The sequence below is a fragment of the Dicentrarchus labrax genome, unplaced genomic scaffold (genome assembly GCF_905237075.1).
Source record: "Dicentrarchus labrax unplaced genomic scaffold, dlabrax2021, whole genome shotgun sequence".
NCBI classification, from domain to species: Eukaryota; Metazoa; Chordata; class Actinopteri; family Moronidae; genus Dicentrarchus; species Dicentrarchus labrax.
Genome location: NW_026136733.1, coordinates 14,035 through 26,350, shown reverse-complemented (window position 1 = coordinate 26,350; position 12,316 = coordinate 14,035). Strand labels below are relative to the sequence as shown.

The 12,316-nt window shown below is 38.5% G+C and overlaps 1 protein-coding gene and 1 long non-coding RNA gene across 30 annotated transcripts in view; one reads left to right on the top strand and one right to left on the bottom strand.

Moving 5' to 3' along the window:
- The window catches only part of LOC127359576 (NACHT, LRR and PYD domains-containing protein 12-like), a 42,092-nt gene extending 31,921 nt beyond the window's left edge, over positions 1–10,171 (top strand). For 20 of the 29 annotated variants that reach the window (XM_051393492.1, XM_051393478.1, XM_051393494.1 and 17 more), the window contains 6 exons: positions 31–201; positions 1,468–1,641; positions 3,083–3,256; positions 4,614–4,784; positions 8,277–8,323; positions 8,475–10,171. In XM_051393492.1, coding sequence (XP_051249452.1) covers positions 31–201; positions 1,468–1,641; positions 3,083–3,256; positions 4,614–4,784; positions 8,277–8,323; positions 8,475–9,010 — 1,273 coding nt within the window. In that variant the 3' untranslated portion in view covers positions 9,011–10,171. The remainder of the gene's footprint in view (positions 1–30; positions 202–1,467; positions 1,642–3,082; positions 3,257–4,613; positions 4,785–8,276; positions 8,324–8,474) is intronic. The other 9 variants (XM_051393503.1, XM_051393500.1, XM_051393504.1 and 6 more) reach the window with 4 other exon arrangements.
- LOC127359579 (uncharacterized) lies at positions 28–3,446 on the bottom strand. Its single transcript, XR_007882659.1, has 3 exons — positions 3,299–3,446; positions 1,556–1,683; positions 28–118 (listed from the first exon to the last, which is right to left on the bottom strand). It is a non-coding gene; the product is annotated as an uncharacterized LOC127359579 (long non-coding RNA).
- Positions 10,172–12,316: the final 2,145 nt, after the last annotated feature.

Here is a 12,316-nt window from a genome sequence, read left to right as displayed (position 1 = left end):
ATCATTGTGTGTTGTTCTGTGTGTTTGCAGGCTATCAGGCTGTCTGATCACAGAGGAAGGTTGTGCTTCTCTGGTCTCAGCTCTGAGCTCCAACCCCTCCCATCTGAGAGAGCTGGACCTGAGTTACAATCATCCAGGAGACTCAGCAACAAAGCTGTCTGCTGCACTGGAGGATCCACACTGGAGACTGGACACTCTCAGGTATGAGGCGGATCAATACAGTAGTAGTAGTCAGGTGACAGAGGAAAGGTGATGAAATTTCTGTTTTTCTGGACCGATGTCTTGTTTCAACATTGGAAAATAGGACAGTGGTTTATCCTGATGGGTTGGTGAGCATCATGGCGGGTTGATATTTGTCAACCGGATTCTGAGAGGATTAAAAAGAGAAACGGAGACGTAAAAGAGAGATAGAGAGACGCTCATCCGCTACGCCTGGTTCTGCTCCATCATACATTTTATCCCGCTCCACTCACCACTCCGCTCAAAAAAAAAAACCGACTTCAACAATGTCGCCTTTTTCTTGTTCCACATTATCCCCATCTGTTACTTTTACAGGAATAGCAGACTTGTACGACTTCTGTGGGTGTCACGTGCAGGTGCAAAGACTGGAGCGACCTTTAAAAAAATTGCCGCTCAACACAAAATCCTTTTGCTCCCCGCTCCGCTCATATGCTCTGACAGGGACAAACATTAGTTTCACAACTTTGATCATCCGCCACTGGACAGAGGTTGTGAACTAAACAAACAACGTTGCTATCCAGTGTGCGTGTAATCAAAAAGGATGGAGATGGAGAGTGTTATTTTGATCGTGTGTTCTTTGCATAATGGATGTGGAGAACTGTTCAATAACGTTTAAATAGTCAGAGATTATTTCCTTGTGGTTTGCGTAAAAGGATTTTGGAGCTAATAGAGTCGCGTGTGACATAAACGTAGATGGTGCAGTGACTCAGGTTCATGCCAGCTGAACAAATCTATTGCATTGTTATAGCGTTATTGTGAAGTTTAATTAATAGCGCATATATTCATCTGAGAACTGATGATGTCTGTGTGTTACAGACCCTGGCTGTGTGCACTGAAGTGTATATGACAATAAAGTAGTGAATCTCAATCTATTTATTTATTTTTAAAATGTATTTTAAATAGGCCTATAGGCTCATAGGTTTTTTGTCCAAAAATACCAAAATTTTTTTCACAGCCCCCCTTGTTTAAAATTAGAAGTTTATTTAAATCAAACAGTTAACTGCCAGTGGTCAAAGCCTCCAACAAAGCTCTGTAAGTACAATACAATACTCTGCTATCTTTTCGACTTAGAGAGATTATAAAGACATTATATATCACCAACATTGGGAACTCCTCACTAGCTGATATCATTTTTATAGAACTAATTTAAAGTGTTTTTGGTTTTGGCTGAGTGATAGTGCTGGTCACAAATGTTATTTTTCTTATTGTTGATCATTGTCTCTACAGACTGAGTGGCTGTAACCTCTCAGAGAGAAGCTGTGAAGCTCTGTCCTCAGTTCTCAGCTCCCAGTCCTCTAGTCTGAGAGAGCTGGACCTGAGTAACAACAACCTGCAGGATTCAGGACTGAAGCTGCTTTCTGTTGGACTGAAGAGTCCACACTGTAAACTGGAAACTCTCAGGTCAGGATTCGTCAACCTGTTCAACTGATAACCACTTTAAACCTGAATTATGTTGATGGATACAATTGTAATCTTCCTAACATTGTTTTGTTTATTTAGTTTGAGTCTATTTCCTTGAACATGTTTGTTATGTAATGTGTTTGTAGCACCCAAACACTCAGTAAATGCTTAAGTTAAAGTAACTCACCCTGGACTTAAATGATGGGGTGTTGGGGTTTGATTTATTAAGGTAGGTACCACGAAGGTTTACCTGTTTTGTGTGAAACTTTTTATTGCCTAATACTTTATGAATAACCAACAACTTTGTTAGACTAAGCAGTGGCTCTATTCACACGTACTCTACATTATTTTAAATAACTGACCCCAGACAACTCTTTCAAATAAATGAAATAATAGTTAACCAACCAGTTGTTTTCCAGTTTAACACAAATAATATTTACTTTGTTCGTTAACAGATGAACAAAAATGAAATAACACAATTACTCAAATTAGACTTCTTTAAAATAAAAATATTATAGTTGTAAACAAAATGACCTTTACCAAACTTGGCAAAACGCTGTAGAAAAATAGACAGTTATAATAAGCAAAATAGAATTGGCAATATCAAAATACTATTCAAAATTCAAATAATTCCAGGTCTCCGGTAAAATTCCTAGTTCTTACCCCTTAATATGATTTCTCTATACTTATCAAACTCAGATCAAATATGCTACTTAACTGAACTTTAAACAAAACAGTGGGCCCACACACACGCACACGTACGCGCACACACACACACACACACTCTCTCTCTCTCTCTCACACACGCACACAAAAACAAAAAAGGCCTGTGTGTTGCTCGGTGCGGTGCGTCAGGCAAATCCTTATCCTCAGTGACAATTAAGAGTCACATAGAAAATCCAACTCACGGTCTGGAGTCCTGGAGGAACAGTTAATGAAGAGATGGAGATGAAAGCCAACGGCAGCAGAAGTAAAGTCCTCCTCGGGAAGCACGAAACAGTCCCTCCCGTTCAGCAATGGCGTCCTCTTGGTTCGATTCTCCCGCCCCTTTTTAACTCACTCCCTTACCTACGGCCAATTACCAACAGGTGACATTGAGTGATAACTACAGCAACCAATCAAATGAAACAGCATGAACCAATGACACAAATCTGAAAATTCATGTTTAGTTTACCACACACTTTTCTTCAGCTACTATACAGAACAGTTTAATGTAACTACTTAATGAACTATTTACACTCTACTTTATTTATTATGAATTTATGTTAATCTATCGGTTAACATTTCATCTTTCACTGCTTTTAACCTAAATTGCTTTCAGTTTATTTGCATTACTGAATTATTTAATTAATTCACTGAAACAATTATTTGTATTACAAATTAACTTGTTTTAACCCCTGTACTTTTACACCGGACTACATGTTGTTCTGTGTGTTTGCAGGCTGTCAGGCTGTCTGATCACAGAGGAAGGTTGTGCTTCTCTGGTCTCAGCTCTGAGCTCCAACCCCTCCCATCTGAGAGAGCTGGACCTGAGTAACAACAACCTGCAGGATTCAGGACTGAAGCTGCTTTCTGAGGGACTGAAGAGTCCACACTGTAAACTGGAAACTCTCAGGTCAGGATTCGTCAACCTGTTCAACTGATAACTACATTAAACCTGAATTATGTTGATGGATACAATTGTAATCTTCCTAACATTGTTTTGTTTATTTAGTTTGAGTCTCTTTCCTTGAACATGTTTATTATGTAATGTGTTTGTAGCACCCCAACACTCAGTAAATGCTTAAGTTAAAGCAACTCACCTTGGACTTGAATGATGGGGTGTTGGGGTTCGATTTATTAAGGTAGCTACCACGAAGGTTTACCTGTTTTGTGTGAAACTTTTTATGGCCTAATACTTTATGAATAACCAACAACTTTGTTAGACTAAGCAGTGGCTCTATTCACACGTACTCTACACTATTTTAAATAACTGACCCCAGACAACTCTTTCAAATAAATGAAATAATAGTTAACTAACCAGTTGTTTTCCAGTTTAACACAAATAATATTTACTTTGTTAGTTAACAGATATTAAAAATGAAATGACACAATTACTCAAATTTGTCTTCTTTAAAATAAAAATATTATAGTTGTAAACAAAATACCCTTTACCAAAATTGGCAAAACACTGTAGAAAAATAGACACTTATAATAAGCAAAATAGAATTGGCAATATCAAAATACTATTCAAAATTCAAATAATTCCAGGTCTCCGGTAAAATTCCTAGTTCTTACCCCTTAATACGATTTCTCTATACTTATCAAACTCAGATCAAATATGCTACTTAACTGAACTCTAACAAAACAGTGGGCCCACACACACACACACACACACACACACACACACACACACACACACACACACACACACACAAAAAAAAAGGCCTGTGTGTTGCTCGGTGCGGTGCGGCAGGCAAATCTTTATCCTCAGTGACAATTAACAGTCACAAAGAAAATCCAACTCATGGTCTGGAATAAGTCCTGGAGAAACAGTTAATGAAGAGATGAAGATAAAAGCCAACGGCAGCAGAAGTAAAGTCCTCCTCAGGAAGCGTGAAACAGTCCTTCCCGTTCAGCAATGCCGTCCTCTTGGCTCGATTCTCCCACCCCTTTTTCGTTCACTCCTTACCTATGGCCAATTACCAACAGGTGACATTGAGTGATAACTACAGCAACCAATCAAATGAAACAGCATGAACCAATGACACAAATCTGAAAATTCATGTTTAGTTCACCACACACTTTTCTTCAGCTACTATACAGAACAGTTTAATGTCTTTCACTGCTTTTAACCTAAATTGCTCTCAGTTTATTTGCAATACTGAATTATTTAATTAATTCACTGAAACAATTATATGTATTACAAATTAACTTGTTTTAACCCCCTGTACTTTTACACCGGACTACATGTTGTTTTGTGTGTTTTTCAGGCTGTCAGGCTGTCTGATCACAGAGGAAGGTTGTGCTTCTCTGGTCTCAGCTCTGAGCTCCAACCCCTCCCATCTGAGAGAGCTGGACCTGAGTTACAATCATCCAGGAGACTCAGTAACAAAGCTGTCTGCTGCACTGGAGGATCCACACTGGAGACTGGACACTCTCAGGTATGAGGCGGGTCAATACAGTAGTAGTAGTCAGGTGACAGAGGAAAGGTGATGAAATTTCTGTTTTTCTGGACCGATGTCTTGTTTCGACATTGGAAAATAGGACAGTGGTTTATCCTGATGGGTTGGTGAGCATCATGGCGGGTTGATATTTGTCAATGTTGTCACGCTGCAGGTTTGTGGGCTCATATCATAAATAGTTTGGGATATTTTGATGGATGTCATCTGCCATCAGCGTGTGTTACCTTTTAGTCCAGAAAAACTAAAGGCGTCACCTAAACTACAATTCAGTTCAGTTCAGTTCAGTTTTATTTGTATGTCACCAATTCATAACAGAAGTTATCTCAGGACAGTTTTCAAATAGAGCAGGTCTAGACCGAACTCCTTATAACATTATTTACAGAGACCCAACAGTTCCCACCATGAGCAAGACCTTGGAGACAGCGGCAAGGAAAAACTTCCTTTTTCACCATGACAGAGAGACAGACAGAGACAGACAGAGAGAGAGACAGACCAGAAATGACTAATGATGATGAACATGAAGAAGATGATGACAACGACAACAACGGTGGACAATAATAATAGTAACTATAATAATGATTATAATAATAATAATAATAATAATAATCATATCAGTAATTTTGAGGCTCCACCAGGATCGATGAGAACCTGCGAGACGAGAAAGCACAAGAACTCCGGGGAAGAAGTGAAGTTAGTAACATGCATTAATGGGACATGAATGAGTGCAGAAAGAGAGAGGAAGAGAGGAGTTCAGTGCATCATGGGAAATCCCCCGATAGTGTAGGCCTATAGCAGCATAACTAAGGGATGGTTCAGGACTCACCTGATCCAGCCCTAACTATAAGCTTTATCAAAGAGGAATGTCTTAAGCCTACTCTTGAATGTGGAGAGGGTGTCTGCCTCCAGAACCACAACTGGAAGCTGGTTCCACAGGAGAGGAGCTTGGTAACTGAAGGCTCTGGCTCCTGTTCTACTTTTAGAGACTATAGGAACCACAAGTAGCCCAGCATTCAGAGAACGTAGTGTTCTAGAGGGGTAATAGGGTACTATGAGCTCTTTAAGATATGAAGGGGCCTGACCATGAAGAGCTTTGTAGGTGAGGAGGAGGATTTTAAATTCTATTCTAAATTACTACTGATGTGAGATCAGTTGTGTTTAATGCAGGGAAATGTATATTTGCTATGTTTTTTAGAAGATATTGAATTTTCCTGTGTTCTGAGCAGTCCTTGAACACCTCCTGCCGTATGTTTTGTTGTTTATTAGAGTATTCAGGTGTCAACCTGTCATTGTCCAATCAGGGTCTATTAGAGATGAGTATGAGGAAACCTACCGGATTCTGAGAGGATTAAAAAGAGAAACGGAGACGTAAAAGAGATAGAGAGACGCTCATCCGCTACGCCTGGTTCTGCTCCATCATACATTTTATCCCACTCCACTCACCACTCCGCTCAAAAAAAAAACGACTTCAACAATGTCGCCTTTTTCTTGTTCCACATTATCCCCATCTGTTACTTTTACAGGAATAGCACACTTGTACGACTTCTCAGTTTCTTTTCTGAAGTACACATTAAACTCCATAGTTTTGAAAGAAAATAGTGTGGGTGTGCGCGTGCAGGTGCAAAGACTGGAGCGACCTTTAAAAAAATTGCCGCTCAACACAAAATCCTTTTGCTCCCCGCTCCGCTCATATGCTCTGACAGGGACTAACGTTAGTTTCACAACTTTGATCATCCGCCACTGGACAGAGGTTGTGAACTAAACAAACAACGTTGCTATCCAGTGTGCGTGTAATCAAAAAGGATGGAGATGGAGAGTGTTATTTTGATTGTGTGTTCTTTGCGTAATGGATGTGGAGAACTGTTCAATAACTTTTAAATAGTCAGAGATTATTTCCTTGTGGTTTGCGTAAAAGGATTTTGGAGCTAATAGAGTCGCGTGTGACATAAACGTAGATGGTGCAGTGACTCAGGTTCATGCCAGCTGAACAAATCTATTGCATTGTTATAGCGTTATTGTGAAGTTTAATTAATAGCGCATATATTCATCTGAGAACTGATGATGTCTGTGTGTTACAGACCCTGGCTGTGTGCACTGAAGTGTATATGACAATAAAGTAGTGAATCTCAATCTATTTATTTATTTTTAACATTTATTTTAAATAGGCCTATAGGCTCATAGGTTTTTTGTCCAAAAATACCAAACAATTTTTTCACAGCACCCCCTGTTCAAAATGACTTCCAGCGTCCCTGGGGTACGAATTAGAGTTAGATTAGAGTAGCAAAATTCAACTGCTCTTAACTCATCCTATAGAATAACATTTATCAGTCATCAGCTCATCATCTGTGTCACCTGTATTGTTACCTGTGTTTGCTTTACTAATTGAGGCGCCATCTTGTGGTTACATAAAAACACAGCAATCCAGGCAACAGAACAGAAAAACTAAAGGCGTCACCTAAACAACAATTCAGTTCAATGTCACCAATTCATAACAGAAGTAATTACTGCACTCAGGTTCAACTCAAGGAGTGAGTAAATGTAAATAATAATGTAAAAAGGTAAACACAATTTCACAATCAACAAAAAGTAGAATCACAGTTCAGATTCATTCCAATATATAAAAGAAATAAAAGAACTGAAAGTGAAAGTGTTTCTTTACAGCTTATTGCTGTCTGATATCAATTTTGGTCAAAGTCCAGTCCAAAAGCTTAGTGTGTGTCCATGTCCGTCCAAGTGTATTCAATGTGTATGTGCTACCCGGGTAGAATGTGTGTGTTTGTTTGTACGCTTGCTCAGATCTTATCTTCAGGAAGATGATGAAGATGGAGAATTCCAGATACTCTCTAACCCTGCCTCGCATCCCACAGGAAACCCAGAATGTAGATCCAGCAACTCAAAAAAACCAATTATCTCTCATCAATTACTGTACAGTATCATATCTCTCTTTAACTCAAGTGTAACTTATAACAAAAGCAATGATGAACTATATCCTGAGACCTTAAAAGCTTAGACATCATTGTGTTTTGTTTCCTTTTTACCCGTATTAATAAATCATGTTACACAACTTATCTCTTATCTCTAATCAATCATGTCTCTCATTCATATTCACCCTTATGTATTTTTAATCATCTCAACATGAACTGAAACACATTATTTATATCAGGAAAAACCCATATGTATACAAATCTCTTACCAATTCACCTCCCATGTTAAACTGTTTAAAGGTAATCAATGTAAACATTCTGTTACAAATATAATACTGATAATAATAATATATCATCAATAAGTGAAAATAATGAGCTGTAGCCATCGGCCAATAAGAAGAAGCTCCACTGAACTGAAAGACTATCAGCTGATTAATAATAAGTGCTCCATGTGAAGATGTAAGTCCATTTGTAGAGAATAAGCTCTGTGTATGAGAGCGATGTAATGTCCATGTTTCCATGCTGCTCTGACCCCCCCTCCTCCTTTCAGGGTGGAGCCTGCTGGAGTCCGATGGTTGAGACCAGGTCTGAGGAAGTGTAAGTGTGAAAACAAAGCAGCACACATTCAACCATCTTCACACTGTGACATCACTCATTCACAGCTCTGATGTCATCATCAAAGTGTCAATCAATGATCAGATGATAGATCAATAACTGCAGCTGTATTGTGTCTTGTTCTCTCCATCAGATTCCTGTGAACTCACAGTCGACACAAACACAGTGAGCAGAAACATCAAACTGTCTGACAACAACAGGAAGATGATTCATGTGAAGGAGGTTCAGTTATATCCTGATCATCCAGACAGATTTGACTTCTGGCGTCAGCTGCTGTGTAGAAATGGTCTGACTGGTCGCTGTTACTGGGAGGTCGAGTGGAGAGGAAGAGTTTATATATCAGTGAGTTACAGAGGAATCAGCAGGAGAGGAAACAGTGAAGACTGTGTGTTTGGATACAATGATCAGTCCTGGAGTCTGTTCTGCTCTGATGATGGTTACTATGTCTATCACAATAACATAAAAACATCCATCTCCTCCTCCTCCTCCTCCTCTGGTAGAGTAGCAGTGTATGTGGACTGTCCTGCTGGCACTCTGTCCTTCTACACAGTCTCCTCTGACACACTGATCCACCTCCACACCTTCAACACCACATTCACTGAACCTCTTTATCCTGGGTTCGGGTTCGGGTTCTGGTCTGGTTCCTCAGTGTCTCTGTGTCCTCTGTAGGAGGGAGAGAGAAACTTTCTCACTGCTGACCAGATAGTTCAGTCTGTACAGGATCACACACAGCTGATGTTAGTTAGTACCAACCTGATGTGTTTACTGTAATAGAGGAGGAAGAGGAGGCTGAAGGAAGAGAAGAGCAAAGGATGCTGGGATGAAGGGATCATGTGTGAGGGTAATGTGCAGCCTGCAGACGTAGAGATGAAAGAAATGATAGAAAGAATTGATCTTCTTCTATAACTCTGAGAAAAATGAACATTTTTAGGATCAAATGTGGCTGCTTGTTTTTCAAATCTTCTTTTTGAAAGCACAGTTAGAGGGAAAGTGTTTTTATGACTCAAATATTAAAGTGTGAACAAATATTCAACTTTGAGTCTAAAACTGAACTTTGTTGCCTTAAAACTTTTGTTTCTGTGAAGAACAAATGCTAATGTTAGCTTGTCAGCAGCTGCAGGTGTTTGCCCTCGCTCCCCGACTAACGTTACTACCGTTACTAACGTTACCGACCCGCCGCTACCAAACAAAGACACATACTCTCCACTAGAGCCGCTGACTGCTCGCTCAACGTCCCAAACAGAGAAGATCACAACAATAGCATTTCTTCATAAACCACCCTTGTTCGTCTTCATACAATATGTTGGGAAGTTGCAGTAAATATCAATACAATATGTTCTATATCCCTTTGTGTTGTGTCTCTCCTTCGTCTGTTAAGATAACTGAACATGTTGTGAGTCTCGAGGCATTGTCAGCCTTTATATCTCATTTGTAAATGCTTAATAAGCCATAGATAGTGCTCACTTTAGATCAGCTCGTGCAAAATACTTAATTAAGGAGTAGTAAGTGCTTTGTAACTGTGAATTCCTGCATTAATCACTGTTTATAGGCCATCATTAGAAAATGAATTTGTTGTGAGTTTTATAGAACATCTGCTAACACAGTCACTAATCATTAATACATGTCTGAATAGTGGATGTGCAAGTGCATGCAGAAATGTACAGTACAATGGAGAGTAAAACATTTATAACTGTGATTATAAACCACATAGTAATGACTATTTACAGCAGAATCATGCTTTATAAATGATGGATTCAGTATTTACTAATCCATAACTAATGTGCTTATCAATGATGAATAAAACATGTATAACTGTGTTTATAAACTACATACTAATGTGTATTCATGCGTTATAAATGATGATTTCAGTATTTATTCATGCTTAACTAATGCTTAATAGTGTGTACTCGTTATAAAGTGTTACCAAATTATCTTATATCCAGCAAAAACATCTGTCAATGGGGTAAGCTTTTTTTACTTGACAAGAATTCTTAAAATAAGCACAAAGTTCTTCCTCTGACAGACTAAAATGGGCCTTAAAACTAGACAGAAAATCTTAAATTTAAGTAAATTTTTCTATAAAAAGCAATGAAAAACCAGAAAACCCAGATTAAGTTACTTAAAATTAGAATTTTGGTCTCTTGACTGAGTTAATTTTAAGAAATGACAGCTTAATCTGGGATTAATAACAAGTATAAAAGTAGTTAAAATAAGACACAATTTCTTCAAATAGCATTAAAAAAATAAGTGACTTTGTCTTAAATCAAGACACCAAAACATTCTCATTTTTAATATTTTTTATTCACTTTGCAATACAATTGCTTAATTAAACATCCATCAAAAAACATAATGTTATATCTGCTATTATTGCAGCATACTATAACAATTATTACAACTTTGCAGCTGCTGTTATTGCACATTATCCCACAGGAAAAGTTTTCAGTTTCACCAACAAATGTGGCTAACAGTGATAAACCTTACATTAAACAGAACTTTGACTTTCTTGGAAAGTCTTACATGAGATAGAGAGTGAGGCGGTGTCAAGAAACAACCACAAAAGAAACAAAGAGACTCACTCACTCACTCAATGAAGGACTTCCACTCGCCAATGGCTTTTTTGTAGGAAGGGGTCAAATCTTGCTCATGAATGGAATCTTGGAGAATTTGTGTTTGCAGTACTGACAGAAGTGTGGAAATACACTTTGGGTAAGTGAGGTGCAGGGCATAGTAATATGCCATGAGGTAGAGCAGTCCCTCATCAAACCTCTCAATGTTGAAGGTGGTCACTGGCATGTTTCCAATGGCGATCATGCAGTTGTCCTCAGAAACAAGCACGACTGGGCAAGACAGTGGTCGCTGGCGCAGGAAACCATCAGGATCCTCTGAAGTCTAGATGACACAAATCAATGTAGAGGATTAGAAAAACATCACAAGTAACACACACTTTGACCTGGACTAGGATATTGGTGAAATCATAATTGTACTTATATATACGTAAACATATAGTCACAATAATCCCTGAGAGGGAGAAGATGTTGTACTGTCATTGTTGAGTGCTGCAAATACTGAATGCACCACAGCTACTGTAGTTCAAATGAAGTTAGTATTACAACTACACTATGGAGAACACTTACCCTTTGGACCTTTTGAAATAATAAAAAGTTTATCTCAAAGTAACTAAACCTGACATAAAATGTATGCGTGAATAACGGAAACATATAGTATGAAATATTGCAGTAAGTCTGTAAACCTCACCGTAAGGACATGGAAAAGAGCCTCGCTGCTTAAGCCCAGCTTCTTAGGTGGCATGGTGCTGGACGGGAAGAGCAGTGGCAGGGCTCGGAACAGGAGTAGCATCCACCTATAATACATTTACACAAACATTTTTTTGAAAAACATTATCTTTTAGTGGATTAAAAAAAAACTTGAAAAAAGCAAGTTGGACTGTTGAAAGGGACTCAAAGCAGAAACGTCTAAAATAATGAAATATTATGTATATGGACCGGAATTGAAGTTACTTAACATTTCTGTGATATTGGAAAATCTGTTGTACTGTTAAACAGTTCTGTCATACTGTGAAAGACCTTACCTTTTCATCTTTATTCACAGGAAGCCATATAGCCCGGCGCCTCACCAAATGTTCAGGACCAGGAAACAGATCTTTGATGTCATCACGGGAAAGTGAAGGTAGTAAGTCTTCTGCAATATTAGCAGCTGCAATATAGACAAGTTACAGTCATTACCAAGAAACTGATGTTATCATTGAATTCCTACAGATTTAAACATCGCAGATATTTTGCCAACTCAACACCCTGACACCTCTTGTACAGTTAGCATTGTTTGGACAGTTTGCTCAGTCTTGCTACACACTACCATTTTACTTCAAGAGCAGTGAGTGAATTTGACAGCATTTATAAATTAGATATATCTATATTCAAGCCATGCAAACTACAGTAAGCGTGAGTATAGAGCCTT